The 17,659-nt window shown below is 40.9% G+C and overlaps 1 protein-coding gene across 1 annotated transcript in view; it reads right to left on the bottom strand.

Annotated features, from left to right (window-relative positions):
- Klhl5 (kelch like family member 5) overlaps window positions 1-17,284 on the bottom strand; it is a 51,198-nt gene extending 33,914 nt beyond the window's left edge. The window contains exons 1-4 of the mRNA XM_051165003.1: window positions 16,791-17,284; window positions 7,632-7,814; window positions 4,906-5,042; window positions 3,504-3,700 (exon numbers count right to left, since the gene is read on the bottom strand). Coding sequence (XP_051020960.1) covers window positions 3,504-3,700; window positions 4,906-5,042; window positions 7,632-7,814; window positions 16,791-17,170 — 897 coding nt within the window. The 5' untranslated portion in view covers window positions 17,171-17,284. The remainder of the gene's footprint in view (window positions 1-3,503; window positions 3,701-4,905; window positions 5,043-7,631; window positions 7,815-16,790) is intronic.
- Window positions 17,285-17,659: the final 375 nt, after the last annotated feature.

The following is a 17,659-nucleotide window of genomic DNA, read 5'->3' as shown; positions in this document are numbered from 1 at the left end:
AAACTCTCAGCCCATTTCTTACACTTGTCATTTTAATCCTTAATAAATACTTCGCACAATGGGGAACAAAGCCAAATACCTATCAGTGCTTCTTTTTGATAGGTTATCTCTGCTGACAAAATGAGCCAATTCAAGCCAAATTAGAGTTTATAAATGCAGGCTTATTGGGGCCAACTCTCAGGAGGGGGGTCAGTGAAGGCATCATGAGGAGGGAGGGAGGGAGGGAAGAAGAGAGGGGGGTAAGCTCGCGCTTGGGGAGGGGAATCCCCAACCCTGGACTGCAAGTTCAGGGCAGAGGGCAGGGTATGCCAGCCATACCCTGTAACAGTGGACTGAGGGATGCTGGGAGAACCTGGGGGCCAGGTCTGTTTTAGCTAAACCTCCCCCGTTTATCCAAGGTCTGAATCCCAGCACTTTTATTATCAATTTTTATAGTAAAATAGCCCAAAATCTACTGTAGGAAGTTATAACTCAATGATTATTAATCAGGCAATATGAATTTGAAGGAAGATCACATAGTTGTATGCAAAGATATTTAATATATAATGTTAGGTGGGAGTCTCGAGAAGTAAAAAGATACATTTCTGGTCATTTAACAATATGGCATGGCCAGGCTGGATGGCGCATGCCTGTGATCTCAGCCCCGAGGAGCATAGAAACTCAAAGGCTGTGAATCTGAGGCAGCCTGTACAAGCACGGTGCACTTGGATAAGCAACATGTCTGTGCAACACTAGTGCGACTGCTCTTCTCCTTTCCAACGGTGTTGACTGCATTCATCAGTAAGAGGCGGCTGCGTGACAAAATGATAATCGGTTCCGGAGAAGCGCCTTTCACTCTAGTGTATTATATTACGTGGGTTTCCAATAGCTTATGCAATACCATTGGAGTAAGTTTAAACACAAAGTTCTTTTCAAAAGCATGACTTCGCTTTCAAGTAGCTATTTTAGAACCTATTTTATAGGTTTTCTACACTGAGAAGATTTAGAATTTTAAAAGTAAATGTTCGCATTTGCTTCATTCAACTATAACGACATTAAGTAGCTGTAACGAGAACTTAGTCTAGAATGTTCTCTCTAGAGGTTAAATGAGATGCTCCAGGTGATGTTTAGTGGCAACGAGGCCTGGAACAGAAGCTTCCAGACTCCGACACCCCAAGGAGCCCATACCCGCTCCTGCGCATGCGTGTGCGGGACGCCTGCGTATGCCCTGTACATCAACATGTACAGAACTCACGGACCCAGCACTACGCTTGCCCCATACTTTTAATCTGTTTTATGAAACAAGCAGGCATCATGCGACCAGATGCTTGCTAGAGCTGCTCTTTCCCCCCTTCAAATTCGTTTTTAAGGAAATGAAATTACTGAGGGATTTATTTAAACTGAAGATTGAATTTTGCTTTACATTCTTATTCAGTTCCCATAGCAACATTCAAATCAGACACTCTGCCTCTAAATTACTTATTGTTATTAGAGTTCCATCGCATATCTCTATTGAAACTAATGTCAAGTAATGACCTTGACATAAAAAAAACTACTGCAACTAATTGGCTATGAAAATAGCTTTAAAAACATCCAGTTAATTTCAATTGAATTTGCATCTAAGCTACAGCAGCAATCATGCCCGTACTGTAAACAACAGGAGTGACCTAAATGCTTACAATGTTTTTATATGTATAAAATCTTGCATAAGAAAGAGGTACTACTGGTCCTGGAGAGATGGCTCAGGGGTAAAGGCATTTGCCACCAAGACTGATGATGGCCTGAGTTTGATCTCTCCAACCCACATGATGGAAGGAAAGAACTGACTCCGGCAAGTTGTCCTCTGACCTCCACACGCACACTCGCTTGCACATAAATGTATGTAATAAAAATATAATATTAACAGCCAGGTGTGGTGGTGCACGCCTTTAATCCCAGCACCCGGGAGGCAGAGGCAGATGGACGGATCTCTGTGAATTGGAGACTAGTCTGGTCTATGCAGTGAGACGAGGATAGTCAGGGCTGTTACACAGAGAAACTGTCTCAAAAAATGGGAAAAAATGTGCCTGTATATATGTATATCTATAGTATATACACATATACAATATAATAATATATAATCAAGAGTATATTAAGTTATAAACTTGTTAAGAAGAAAACCTAGCTCTATTTGATTTACTTACATTTATCTTATTCCAGAAGGAGCTTGAAATTGCAGATATAAAGTTAAAATAAAAAAACGAGGAGCTGGAGAGATGGCTCAACAGTTAAGAGCACTGGCTACTCTTCCAGGAGACCCAGGTTCAATTCCCAGCAACCACATGGCAGCTCACAACTGTGTGTAACTCCAGTTCCAGAAGATCCAATGCCGTCTTCTGACATTCACAGGCACCAGGCACGCAAGTGGTGCACAGACATCCCCGTACTAAAACACCCATACATATTAGACAAAGAAATGGGAATGTACAAAGCAGTGTGGCCATGCGGGTGGAGTCTGAGGACTCAATTTGAAAACATTTAGCTCACCCTGCTATTGCTGCTGTGCTGTTATGTTTTCCTGGGATGCCTCATGACAACCACAGCAAAGACTCGCTCCTTAGAAGGGAGGACGCTCGAGAGGAAAAGCCCACCCCACAGGTGTCATTCGTATGTGTGCTTCTGTTCAGAGAAATCCTTATCGCTTTCCCCGAATTTCTGCTTCTCTAATGAAAACTGTGAAAGCACCATGAGTCTCTTCCAAGACAAACCAACTCAACTGAAGGGGGCGAAGATGGAAGAGGACGACGCAGACTAAATAACAGTTCCTCAACCTTGATAAAGCTGCCTATTTGAATAACTACATAGATGTACACAAATTCTTTCCTTTCTTAGCAGCTGCACTGCCCCAGTTGAAGCATTTAAGGCAACACTGTGTAGTCACTGCCCTTGTGGCAAGACAGCCCACACCTTAAAAACCCGCCCCACACTCCTGATTCCCTCTACTGTTTAAACTGAAGCCTGGTCCTAATAAGAAGCCACCCATGTACCCTTATATCCTAGATCACTCATCGGTCCGTTATCTCTCAGGCTGCTGAATCAGGACCTCCTCTGGTTTATTTTGAACACGATTCGCTGCAGTTAGTAAGAGCATTGCTCTACACAGTGATGGGCTCTTCCCTGTGCAATCAGAGGCATCTGGAATAGAAGGTCTCTCCTTCATCCTGTCGTCATTCATCTTAGTGCTGCACCAAACACCACAGCCACCGTCCCAGTTTCTAGCCGTGCCTATGCGATGGGTCTGACATTCACCCATGTGCTGCAGTACCATGTTTAGGAAGCCCTGCTTTTAAACGCAGCACACCTGCCATTAGGGCTCCCCATCGGAGACTCCCTGCTTGTGTTCCTTTCCCAACTTACGGCTGCATCATAAACAACCTCAAAACTTGTGGCAAAACCACGCGAAAACAGCACCACGAAGATAAACTTTCAAAGGCAAGAAGTGGGGCAGGAGGGCAGGGCTTTCTGGTTCCCAAAGAAACACATACCATAGTGTAATTGTGAGCCACTTTATGCAAGTCTGTGCACCCTTGAGCATCAGCGAAAGAGCGGATTCCGAGGCAATTGGACGGGTGGAGCTGTTTCATCAGGAACTTGCAGCAGGCTTCCACGACCTGGGAGAGCTGCAGAAGGCATGCCGTGGACAGCAGACACTCGATGTTATCTTCTTTTAGTTCAAGTCGACCTTAATAAGAGCAAAGTCTGTCAGTGAGATTCACATTCATGAGTCTTGTTTTTATACGATACTGATGGTGACAACATGATTTCTAAATAAGAGCTCATTACACACATTACAGATCTAGAAGGCTTAAGATTCCAAAGAGAAAAAAATATTAGATGTGAACAATTTTACCCCTTTGTGACCTCGACTTAAAACATGGCTTGTTTTCAGGGCCTGTAAACGTTGCACCAGTTAGTAATTAACCTCTATGATGTATAGCCCTTAAATTTTACATGTAAAGTCTTGGCCCTATTATCTAACTCCATATTGTGTGTGTATACATGTGTATGCACATGTATGTACATGCAGGCCAGGGGAGGGCATCGGGTGTCTTGTTTACTACTCCTTTGCTTGATTTCCACAACAGGGTCTCTCACTGAACCTGGCACTCATCGTTTTTTCCTCCGCTGTCCAGCCAGAAGCCTTCCAGTGCTGGGGATGCAGATGTCCATACCCAATTTTTATGTGGGGACCAGGGATCTGAACTCAAATCCCTATGTTTGGAAAATAACTGCTCTCACCCACAGAGTTGCCAATGCTATTTTTACATAAATACTTTAAAGCACAATTCAAGGGGCTGAGGAGATGGCTCAGTGGCTACACCTGCGCACTGCTCTCCTCAGCACAACTGCCTGCAACTGCAGCTCCAGGGTACCAGTGCCTCTGGTCTCCAGTCAGCCGACCGAAACACACACACACACACACACACACACACACACACACACACACACACACACACACACACACACACACACACACACACACACACACACACACACACACACACACACACACACACTCTCTCTCTCTCTCTCTCTCTCTCTCTCTCTCTCTCTCTCTCTCTCTCTCTCTCTCTCTCTCTCTTTAAAACTCTATTATACAAAAGCTTCGCCATGATAATCATTTTAAAGGTTTTAACATATTTTAACCAATACAGGATAGCATCAGACGTAGTGATAACCATAGCAGAATCAGCTGAACTACAGCTTGTTTTATTTAAAGCAGAAATCTGAAATCTAGAAGTAGAGAGGCCAGGAACAGATCAAGGCCACCTTTGGCTGTGTAGTGAGTTCAATGTCAGCTTGATTATATGAGACTCTGCTTAAAAACCATAAGCAAAAGACAAAGGAAGATAAACCTGAAATCAGATTACATTTTCAACTTGTTACCTGTGTATGCATACTGAATTAAGGACCACAGTGAGTTCGGTTCCACACCTTCCATTTTTATTTCTTCTTGCCTTGCCTCCCTGACATCATTAGTAAACATAGCAGCAAAATAATCTGAGACGGAGGAGAGCACCAGTCTGAGGAGACATTAGAAAAGCAATCAATGAGCACATTAGAGCTGGATGTTCATTAATAAATGCATTCTCTTCTCTCTCTCTCTCTCTCTTTTTTTGGCACTTACAGAAGCACACGGTACTGGGAGATGCATTCTACATCTGACAAATCCTTTTATGATCTACTTCCTTCCTTTGCATAATAAATTACCATTACTGAAAACTTTCTGCGGAGGTAAATGACTTTACTATGCAAACACCACCTTATGAAATTTTTAAAAAGAGCTATAAACACTTGCTATTGAAAAATGTAGCTGGGCGTGGTGGCGCACGCCTTTAATCCCAGCACTCGGGAGGCAGAGGCAGGTGATCGCTGTGAGTTCGAGGCCAGCTTGGTCTACAAAGTGAGTCCAGGACAGCCAAGGCTACACAGAGAGACCTTGTCTCGAAAAACCAAACAAAAAAAAAAAAAAAAAAAAAAAAAAAAAAAAAAAAAAAGTAAAGGTTGTTTTCTTTTTGCCAGTTTTGAAAATAACCTAAATGATTTGGGGCAGAAATGAGCTTGTAGGACATACATGAAAATGGTGTTAGCAACTTATATACTATTTTAAACTTTTAATGTTTATATATTTTTGTTACAGTCTGGTATAGGTAATAAAAAGATAAGTGATACAGGGCAAAAAAAAAAAAAAGTAGGCCACAGATAAATGGTGTCATGTGGGCAAAGACCTGTTGCTTAAAATTATTTTTATTGAGGGAAGTGAAGGCTTTAGTCCTGGCATTGCCTGGACAGCACTGGGACAGAAGGAACAGCCAAGGGCAGAGGGCGCTCACCTGCCAGGCACAGGACCCCGAGAGGCTCTGTGAGCCTCCAGCAGAGCAAGGAGAGCACTGGACAGAGCACCAGAGGGGAAGGGAGTGCTGGGTGGCACAGGTCCCCAGCTGTACTTTGGCTTTCAATGTAGTGACCTGGGGAGCCACTGAAAGCTTTTCAGAGCTATAGGCTCTTTGCTACAAGCAGTGCAGGGGAGGAGGGATCAGAGAGGCCACCGGTCATCTGTGTCAGGCTTGGTGTCAGCACGTGCTGCTGGCCGAGGCGGTGAGCTCAGTTTCAGAGCCACTGTAAGGTGCCTCTGGGAGATTCACGTAGAAATCTCCTCTCTAAGAAACCGTGGTCGTAACACAGGCTTTTTATGGAAGGAGTTAGTCAATAGATGCACACTAACTGACAGCTATAAACCCGAGCTCTTTCTAATGGTTTTATTTCCACCTTGAAGGGTTTTACAAAAACTTCTGGACAATGTTAGTGTTGAAAGGCATAAAAATAATTTTTGATGGGGTTGAAGATCTGATAGTTTAGTTTTACAATTAAGCTTAGTTGTTTAGGGGTTAAGATGTTTTTAGGTCTAGATAGATGTTTTAAGTTGATAGAGATGAGACATGATAGATATTGATTTACATTCAGAATTTTAAAAAAATATTTATTTATTATGTTTACAGATTTCATTATAGATGGTTGTAAGCCAACATGTGGTTGCTGGGAATTGAACTCACGACCTTTGGAAACGCAGTCAGTGCTCTTGACCTCTGAGTCATCTCTCCAGGCCTACATTTAGAATTTTAGACTCACCAAGATAGGAAATATGTTTTTTTCAAGGTTGCCAAATATAAATAGCCAAAACACTATGAATATAACATTAATATAATTCCTGGTTGTTTTGTGGTTCTTCTTGCTATATGTAGTTTATTATATATATATATATATATATAATATAAATGTATATGTAAAAAATCTTTGTGATCATAGTGGCAATTAACAATGAATAACTGAACATCATCAGAAGAACATGAATTATTCTTTACTAAATATTTTATTTTTTAAGAAACATGTCCTTCATGCTAAAGGATCCCCATTGCCATGATCATTTTCATGCTTCTTAGAGATCAGCAAACAAAATCAGGAACGCGTGGGAGTTCTGAAGCTTGCTAAGGCGCAGGAGTGTACGTAAGGAGTGTGCATGCTCAGCATGCAGGATAATGCACATGTTCAACCCACAGCATCAAAAAAAGAAAAAAAAAGAAAGAAAGAAAGAAAGAAAAGAAAAGCTGGGTGTGGTGGCACACACCTTTAACTCAGGAGGCAGAAGCAGGTGGATCTTTGTAAGTTCGAGGCTAGCCTAGTCTACAAAGTTCCAGAACAGCCAGGGCCACACACAAAGAAACCCTGTCTTGAAAAACTGAAAGAAAAAAGAAAAAGAAAAGAAAAGAAATCTCTTAAGATCTTGTGAACTCTGAGATTTTTGGTTTTGGCTCTGGCTATCCACAGACTCTAATTTCCATCAAGCTTAGTTAACTCATTTAATGCGTACTTAATATGCACGAAAACTGTTTATGTTGCTGCTGTCTACAGCAGCAAGCAATACAGACTGATCTGAGGCTAATGCCTGTGTTTCCACTAAAGAAGACAGGACACTGTGTTCAGCAATCTCACGTGTGGTTTTCCTACAGACACCCAGTGACACAGATCACCTCCCTGAGGCCTAAGGGTTAGCCACATGTAACTAAGTTATCTAGGGACTATTTCACAGGTATAGAAATTTAGAAAACAATTACCTGTGAGCTGGAATCCTACGATCGCCAGCGACTAAAATGACATCACACAGTTGCTTATGTCTCAAGTAGTTTTCCATTTTTTTAAATGTTTGCTCTGCGTGGTTAAGGGCCTGAAAGAATTCATCTGATGAGCACGGCTCCATAGTATGGCAGGATGACAGTGTCTGGCTACTATTGGAAGTTCTGAAAAAAAGAAAACACAGATTAAAGTTTTCCTCCCACTAAGTCCCTTTAAAGCCTTCATGTGCAATATAAGAAACTGTCACCAATCAATATTAGTGGGTAACCACTCATTGCCATACATATATGTTTTGGCTTTGTTTGTTTTGTTTTTCAACACAGGGTTTCTCTGTATAGCCTGTCCCATATATATATATATATATATATATATTTTTTTTTTTTTTCCCCTTTTCCCTGTACAGGGGATCACTCATACTTGGGGCATCTCACTTGGTCTGGGGTGAGATCTAGGCACGAAATTTTTCAAAAGCCATGAGGTGCTTCTAATACTTCCCTGGGCTGAGGGCCACTGGTGTAAATTTTGGTTAGGAGGTAGATACATTAGAAAGCTGAGTATATGATGAACCTACAGTTCAAAACTGCAAAACTGAGTCTTTCCTTCCCATATGTGTAAAATGAATTTCCTAGAATAAAAATTTAAACAAACTATTAAAATTAGTGGAACATTTGTTATTTTAAAATGAGCATATAGGTAAAATATTATAACTGTTTTTACATTTTATTCATTTATTTTATGAGTATCTGTGCGTGTGTGTGAGTGTGTGTGTGTATGCATGTGTGCCTGCCTGCCTGCCTGAGCATATGTAAGTGCACCATGTGTGCACAGATCAGAAGAAGGTTCCAGATACCCCTGGAACTAGTCTTATAGGCAGCTGTGAGCCACCATATTGGTGTTGCGAACCAAACCCAAGTTCTCTGGAAGAAAAAAAAAGTGCTCTAAACTGCTGGGTCAGCTTTCCATCCCCAGCACTATACACAGAAGCACTGACAAAAACAAAAAACAAAAAAACCAAACAAACAAAAAACAAAAACCCTATGTTTCTAAAATAACACTTCAAACTTCTTTCTTATTTGGTATCAAGTTTTCAGCCGCTGCCACCTTAAGGGAACATATTATTGCAATGTGACAATTAATTATGGGAGATAGAAATCACATCTACTGCTTCACAGGAAGGATCAAAAGAAGTTCCAGCTTCCGGTTTGTAGTTCATGGGAAAGCACAGCTATGTTCATAAAGCATGCATGAACAGCAAGGCGCTCCTCCACAGCTACACAACTCCCCCGCAATTCTTGCTTTTATTTTTTAAAAGACAGTTGGGATAATACAATTATAATATAATTCTAACAAGACTTTCTTAAAAAATAATTTGCTGTACACCCACTCAATTACAGGGAATTAAACTATGTGCATTCAAACTACGACACACAGAATTTGTACAGGGGACTCGTGGCTATGCAGCCAGATGACATGTGCACAGCTTTTCATCAGTGCATGACGTCATGTTGTACAGTGCTGGCCCAGAATCCTACTACCCTGGGTTCAACTCCTAGTCAGTCCCTCATCATATATCCCTGGGGGCGTTATTTCACTTCTCTAAGCCTCACCTTCTTTGCCATCAATATAGGAGCAACATGCAGTATTTTATTTCAGAAGGTTTCTTGTAGGAGGATTAGGAAATGAACCAATTCATGTGTAGTCCTCTCCGGGTAAGTGTTAGGTTGCTTTGCAGTAACCCATTAATGAAAGGCCTTCAATCGTGTCCTTGTGTCAAATCTAATGCTGTCTGCTTGTCTTTTAAAAGATGATGCCCATTATTACCAATTTTTATAACTTAATTTCATATTTCCTCTTTAAAATGCCCTTTAGTAAACCAGGCAGGCATTCTAACTTACAACAGAAACATCCGGGAACAGGTCATTTATGGAGCATTTAAAACCTGTTTCTCGCTGTTCTGCTTGATCCTCGCCTAATAACAGAAGAACTTCATCTACTGTCTCTGTTTAGTTTCATTTACAGGATGTTACTAAGATGGTAAATATATTTCAAAGAACTGCATGAGGTTATTCAAGTCACTAGTGGTAGACCTTCACTGTAATGAATTATACATTGGGGAATATCTCCAAGCTGTATAGAAATATTTAATTTTTAGTCTATGTCACTGAAATAGGGATTGAATATTAATCAGAAAATGACTGAACACATAAAAAAGAGGCAAGAACCAAAAAAATTCAGATCATCAACTGTTTACATAGTAATTCTCAGGGTGTGGCTGAGGGTAGCTTAGAAAGGATCTTAGAGAAAGGTCTGGAATTTGAACTAAAGACAGACAGAAAATACCTAACTGGCAACATAGCCCAGCACCCATAACTCTCCAGATTTCACAGGTGTCTGCATATGTGTAAGTGCACAATATGTGCCTTGTCACACCTCTATGCCACACCCCCCCCTCTCTGGGACAGGATCTCACAATGTACCCATGGCTGGCCTGGAACTCACTATGTAGACCATGCTGGCCTCAAACATGGAGACTGCCAACCTCTGCCCGCCTAGCAATAGGATTAAAGGATGTGGTACCATGTCTGGTACAGCTGATTTTTTTTTCCTGAGACAGGCTTTCTCTATGTAGCCTTGACTGTCCTGGACTTGCTTTGTAGACCATGCTGGCCTTGAACTCACAGAGATATACACGCCTCTGCTTCCCTGAGTGCTGGAATCACAGGTATGCGCCACGGCATCTACCTACAGTAGAATTTTTTTAATGAAGTAATTTTTAAGTTAAGTTTTAAAAAATAACTTACAGGAAAAAATAATATAAACTAACTTACAGGAATTATATTGCAGAGGACTTTGAATAGGTTAGAAGCTGCTGTGGAACTGTGACTAGTCTGCCTGGCTTTCTCCCTGTGTAAGTGATTGATGCTTGGCACCTGTATTATAACATGTGACATCTAGAATCTATGCCTCTGTAAAGGTGCAATTACTGTACTGTGAATCTTCTAGCATCTTTCACAAATACTCATAATCACAAGTATAAAATAAAATACGAATTTATTAGTGCAGGTTATCAGTCTTCAGTTTTTTTATGTACCGTATACTGCTCAGCATACTTAAAGAACACCCAAAATATATTTAATGATTTATAAGGGATGTACAGATAAGCATCATACAATTATAATTTATAAACTACAGACAAAAGCCAGGAGTGTTGGTACATTCCTATAATTCCAGCACTTAAGAGGTGGAGGCAGGAAGCTTGAGAGTTCAATACCACCCTGGGCTTCATGAAACCTAAAGAACCTAAAGCAAAGAAAAATGACAAAAAGAGAGATATAAAACATAAATAGAAGTTGAGATAGATAATCATGACTTCAAACAAGCATCCTATGCATTTCCGGGCAGAACGTGCTTGTGGTTGTAAAACAGAAGGAGGGAAAATGCACTTAGTGTTTGGGAAGGCAGCAGATGGGGGAAGGCTGTAGGGAGGTGAGGAAGAAGTGGAGGCGGGGATGTCTCCCTTCCAAGTGCTAACCAGGCCTGGCCCAGCTGGCTTCTCAGATCAGGAGCATTCAGAGAGGTCCGGCCATTCTTCTAAGGACAATGCAGTTGTACACTTGTATAAGAGCCCGAGAATTATCTTTATGGACTGGAACTGCAGCTCATTGGTGGAGCATGTGCTTGGCAGGAGTAAGGCTCTGGCTCAATCCCCAGCGCCCCTCAAGACAAAAACGCATCTGTCTCTTACCTTCTCAAGAAAGACACATTTTCATTTGGGAATCACTGGCTGCCCATGGCAAGAATATTGGTGGCAAAGAGATACCATGATTCTAAGAATCTTAAGTAACCAGTCCAGAAGGGAAGACTCAACAGGCATTCACATGACGCTGGAGAGAATTTGAATAGCAATAACCATTGTGAAATGACTTTGAGAACACAAACCAAGGGCCTAAAAAACACGAGGTAGCCCCAAGACTGTCCTGAGAAAATAGTTATCCACGGATCCAGAGACTGAGCTGCAGGAACGACTTAGTCAGTGTTGTTTCAGGGAAATACTGTAACAATCTAAATATTTGTCAGACAAAAGATGTATCTATATGCAGATACACAGCACATTCATTCTTAAAAGACTGAAGATGGGGCCAGATGGTGGTGGTGCAGGCCTTTAATCCCAACACTGGGGAGGCAGAGGCAGGTGGATCGCTGTGAGTTCGAGGCCAGCCTGGTCTACAAGTGAGTCCAGGACAGTCAAGGCTACACAGAGAGACCCTGTCTCAAACAAAACAAAACAAGAACAAAAACAAACAAACAAAAAAGCCCACCAAAAACCAAAAACCAAAACAACAACAACAACAAAAAAAAAACCAAAAAAAAAAACCAAAAAAAAAAAAAAAAAAAAAAAAAAAAAAAAAAAAGAAAAAGAAAAAAGACTGAAGATGGGGCCAGGCGGAGGAGAGGGCTTAGTCGGTGAAGCACCAGCTAGCACCCACATTAAAGAATGCTTCTACAACCCTAGTCTTTACTCATTGCACTTTTTATTATAACCTTGGGTCTCTTCTTTATTTCTACAATAATGACTTTCAGCTGGACACATGATAGCACTCACGTAGAGACTACATTCAAAGTCCCTTTTCTTCTAACTAGTTGCAGCCACGTGACAGAGTTTTCACCAGTGGAATAAGAGATAAAGGAAGTTGGCAGGGCGGTGGTGGCGCAGGCCTTTAATCCCAGCACTCAGGAGGCAGAGGCAGGTGGATCGCTGTGAGTTTGAGGCCAGCCTGGTCTACAAAAGCGAGTCCAGGACAGTCAAGGCTACACAGAGAGACCCTGTCTCAAAAAAAAAAAAAAAAAAAAAGTAAAGGAAGTCATTTGTTTCACATGTTTCACATCAGCCTTCTGTTTAGTCTTTCCCAAAGATGAGAATGAAGAGGAGAGCTGAGTAGGTTTTGAGCACACAGAGAGGATATTTCCCTACATTGTAGAGCAAGAAAGCAAAGGGGTGTGGGCCTCTGAATGACCCCGTGAGGCAGAGAGCTGTCTGCCTTTGGCCACTGGTCCACCTGTCACCAGTCCTTCTGATATTCGTTGACAAGTCATTTCAGCCTACCATCTATCAACATACCACTCCTAAGGTTAAATGACCAAATTATTTGGTTATGGGTCAATGTGTGTTGTATGTGTTCGTGTGTGTCATTGTTTTTGTGGCTGCTTCTACAACCTTAAAACCTCACTGTCCAGATTCAAACACAATATAAGCAAAATAAAGTGTAATCAGTGGTATGTTCGGGTTCTTTTGCTTTAAAAGCCTGGGACTTAAAAGGCCGGCTGTAGTTGGGAATAGTGGTGCATGGCTGTAATCTCCACACTTGGGAGGTCGAGGCAGGAGGGCTAAGTTCAAGGCCAATCTGAACTACATAGTTAAGAGGCCATCTTAATATGGGGCTGGAACTAGCTCAGCAGTTAAGAGCACTTCCTGCTCTTGCTGAAGACCCAGGTATGATTTCGAGCACCTACACGCTGGCTCATAAATGTCTGCAACATCAGTTCAGGGATCTGACATCTGCAGGCTTCTGCACACATGTAGTGCACATATGTGTACTCACTCAGGAACACACACACACACTAATAAACAGGCTATATTTAGGAATATATATGACCATACATTTGAGAGAAAGAAAGGATAGGTTTATGTAAGAGTCATGAAAGAGAAAGGGGGAGGGAAAATGCTGTAATTATCTCAAAATATATAATCTCAAAATAAGTAACAAATAAGGAAACATCTTTTAAAAGAATATTATCTTTGGAAAGGGGTGGGGAAGCAGAAGGAGTGTAGTATCGGCAGAGTTGAAACAGAGAGTTGAAAGCAATTCAGTTCTCGGGGCTCTGGCGCCCTCGTCTGGCCTCTGTGGATACCAGGAACACACATGGTGCACATAGATGCATGCAGGAAAAACCTCACTCACATAAAAAAAAAAAAAAAAAAGCAAATTAAAAATAGATTTTTAAAAATAGCACTGTGAAAACTAAACAGGCTAACATATTGAAGTGTGTATCACTGTGCCTCACAGTTAAGTGCCACTGAGGGAACTTTCCTATGATTTTTTAAAGAAGAGTTTAAATTGCAATAATATTTTGTATAAAACTGACTTCAAATATCTGTCAAGTGGTGGCAATGCACACCCTTAATCTCAGCACTTTGGAGGCAGAGGCAGGCAATCTCTGTGAGTTTGAGGCTAGCCTGGTCTACAGAGTGAGTTCTAGGACACCAGGGCAACCCGGAGGAACCCTGACTTGAAAAACAAAAACAAAAAACAAAAAAGAGAAAATCAATAAAAGGTAATAAGTTTCTTTACTTAATAGGTATAAACATTTACCTAATACTACAGTGAGTAAGTCAAGAGACCTGTAAACCATTTATACTACGGTCACATGGTAGTAGCTATAGACACCTTACTGACCCCGGTAAGAACTAGCCTAGAATTCAGATCATAGAAATCTATCACACACAGGACATGAAAATGCTGTTATTTAAAGTCTGAGTATTTAGTTTTAGTATCAAAGTTGACCCCCACAGAGAAAGCACAACTAGTGTATACAGTCCAGATGAAAGTTAAAAGGTGAGAGGTGGCAGACAGAGCAGTGAGAGGCCAGTGCTCAGGCAGGCCTTTCAGCCAAATCAGAGCTGACAATGTGCAGTCTTTGCATGGGAGGCTTGCAGCCACTGCCTGTGCCTGCCCACGTCCATGGTGGCTGTCAGGATTCTGGTTATGCAAAACCACTCAGCTGTCCTTCCCCATCCTAAACCCAAAAGCTCTGCTTGTGCTCTAGTGTCTGTACTGATGACTGCTCCAAGAAGAAATCCGTGTGCTCTATGTGTGTCTTTACTGTATCTTTAGTATTTTCAGATATCACTTATTATATGGTCAGAGTATTTCTTGTTCATCAGTCGAAAACATATATAAAAGGAATTGCTCCAAGCTTGCACAATAATCCAGAGAATGTCACTGCAGTGTCTTTGACAATAGTATCAATGGGCTGTGCTTCCCTCACAGTAGAAGGACAACCACTTAGCCAACTTTGGCTATTTAAAAAACTGAGGGCAACAAAGGTAGCCCTGTGACAGAGGTCAAAGGCTCAGCCAGAGGATGACAAGGTTAGGGTTAGGGTTAGGGTTAGGGTTAGGCAGAAGATCTGACACGTTTGGTGTAGAACACCGAGGTGTAAAGACAAGCACACTCTAAACTCTACACCTGTTTTTTGCTATAAGATTTAAATGTTAAAGCATCAAGAATATGTAATTGCTTTTACATGTCCCCTCACAGGTGAAAATCAGATTTTTTCTCTTATTGTATGGGTAGTATTTGTTTTAAAGGTTAGATCTCTGAAGATGACCTTTCACCCATGTCCTTGATTAACATTTTATCTTTATATTCCTACAAGTAAAAAAATCAATGTAAGATTCCTGAGGAACATACAATAACTATCTCTGAGTCAAAGCAAAAATCTTTTATAACCAACACCTCACCAAAATACTTCTACATGCATGCAAAAGGAGGATTAAATTTTAGTATTCATTGGTTATGAAAACTACCTTTGATATAAGGAAGTGTGAGTAAATTTTCCCAATATTAGACATGTGCATAAATTTTATGCTCATATGATTGGGCAGTAGATAGAAGTGAATAGTTTTATAGCCTAAGCTAGTAAATAAATGAATGTTTTGGTTTTTAAAATTGTTTAAATATTCATGATATTTGTTTTTCAAATGGAATGATTATTTACTTTCACACCAAAATTGGTTAAAAAAAATCATAATATTAAAAATGTGTTGTTTTCTTTATGGCAAAAGTACCCCCCTTCCCAAATATAATAGAATCATGTTTGCTCAGTTAATCCCAATATTAAAATTATTCATGGCTCCTCTTCCATTATGACTTCCATTATGAAGTAATCAAAAAATTTTCACTAAAAACACAGTTTATCTGAGTAAAGACATTTCCCTCTCTCCATTACACAGATGGCAGGTGTCTATTTTTACCCTCCCACAGGTCAGAATTCCATGTTCTGAAGGTTAGAGGAAGAGAAGGTGGTGACTGTTTCCAAGCATGAGACATTTGAATTTGATCTCATTTGATCTCAGTTCTTCAGGACGCCCTACGCTGACATTGACCAACTTAATATAATAATCAAAACCTGCAAAGAAATTTTAAAGGGAAAAAAGTAATCAAAAGTCAAATAAGAAAGTATTTGTGTCTTTAAATATCTAGAAATAATTTAGCATGAAGAGGAATCAAAAAGATAACTTTAACTTGTTACATAGCATGTTAAACTAATCAAGAAAATTCATCTTAAAAATAAAGACTCCACAAGAAAAGGAATAAAATCATCATGAAATTATCAATTTTCCTTACTGTATTTCTTCTAACCCCTTCTCCTCATCTCTTTTTCACTGGCTGACCACATCTCACACCCTCCCCCACCGCCGTCCCTTAAACTTTCCTGACAGATTATCTCTTCTTTCAGCGAAAAGTCAGGGTGGTGGGAATTAGCAGGTGTTACTCTGAAAGAGACATGCTACTAAGCATTCCCTGTCTTAGTCTGGAGAGCTGCAACACAGACAGGACAAAGAGAAATAACCACAGAAAGAAACATAGTATCGACAACTAAAATGGTGTCAAAAACTGAGAACTACAATGTGCTTCCTTCGTAAAAACCTTTTGTTTTCATCCAATTAAAATGACTCCGTAAACTATTATAACCCAAATGTCACAAAGCTTTATACTGTAGAAAGGTCTTATTGTTTCACTGTAAATATAGAGGGCAGATGAATAAAGCCTGGCTACGATGTATAAAACTGCTGCTGGATGTTATTTTCAAAGCAGAGCCAGGTCTGTACATGAAATGCAATGTATTTCAAAATGAAAGCTATTTGTTGTCTTTAAATCTCACACAATTAATCTTGAAACATCTTCCAAATCCTAGCAAATGTACATGTCCATATCAAGATGCCATTCATATAGACAGTACACAGGAAGCAGATGTACGTTCAGTCACAGAGATTAGCTGGTAAATATTCAATCATTCTCAAGTATCACAGAGAATATACCCCACACCCCATCTCTGACAGTAAGAAAACATTCAACCTGCTCGAGCTGGAATCAGATTCATTTTCCTCTTCGCTGGTGCCATCATCCACTTCTGGTCTGTCCAGCCAGTGTGCGCCACCACAGCCTTCTGCTGTAAACTCAAACGCAGGGACCTCAGAGGTGGATGCCATTGGCCAAGAAGGTGAATTCTGAAAATCCAGTTGGCTGGACCTTCGGTAACCAATTGAAGCCAAAGGCAATTGTAGGTTACACGGATCTAAAAACTTTCTCCCACCGTTTGCTCCCGTCTGTCCTCGGTTCCAAAATTCTCCCTGCTGGCTGTCCACAGAAGAATTAGACGGTGCTTGATGGCCAAACCACCTCCACCTGATTTTCAAAATCTGTTTCACATCAAACTCTTTACGAGAACCAGACATCCTCAGAGAAACCAATTGATCGTCTAGGCAACGGGCGAAAAGCACAGCGCACAGATTTGTGCATCCAAGCAAGACAAGAGAAGTATCTTCCCTGCTGTACACAACAAACAGCTTTAAAAGAAAATAAATCCCTCACACATACATATATATATATATATCTACATTTACTTTCATCCCAATATATCAGACTATAAAGAACAAAGGATAATGAATAAAGATGAACCGCGGTGGAACATTCCGTTCCATCACAGCAAACTCTGATCCACCTATCCTGAAGCAGCCACAGCACTTTCTGAGCTTCCCTTCCCCAGGCAGACCCTCGGCTCCTACAAACACTGACGGCATTCATTAAAGTCCTTTCAGATGCAGAACACCACCCCCTTCTCCACACCACCACTGACAGAGACTGAGAGCACTATCCCGCTGCAGAATCGCAGCCTCTGTGGCTCGGTGTTTTAACTCTTTTGTTGCTGAAACAAGAAACAGATC

The sequence above is a fragment of the Acomys russatus genome, chromosome 22 (assembly GCF_903995435.1).
Source record: "Acomys russatus chromosome 22, mAcoRus1.1, whole genome shotgun sequence".
Classification (NCBI taxonomy): domain Eukaryota; kingdom Metazoa; phylum Chordata; class Mammalia; order Rodentia; family Muridae; genus Acomys; species Acomys russatus.
Note: the sequence above shows the minus strand (reverse complement) of the source record. Positions and strands in the feature narration are given on the sequence as shown.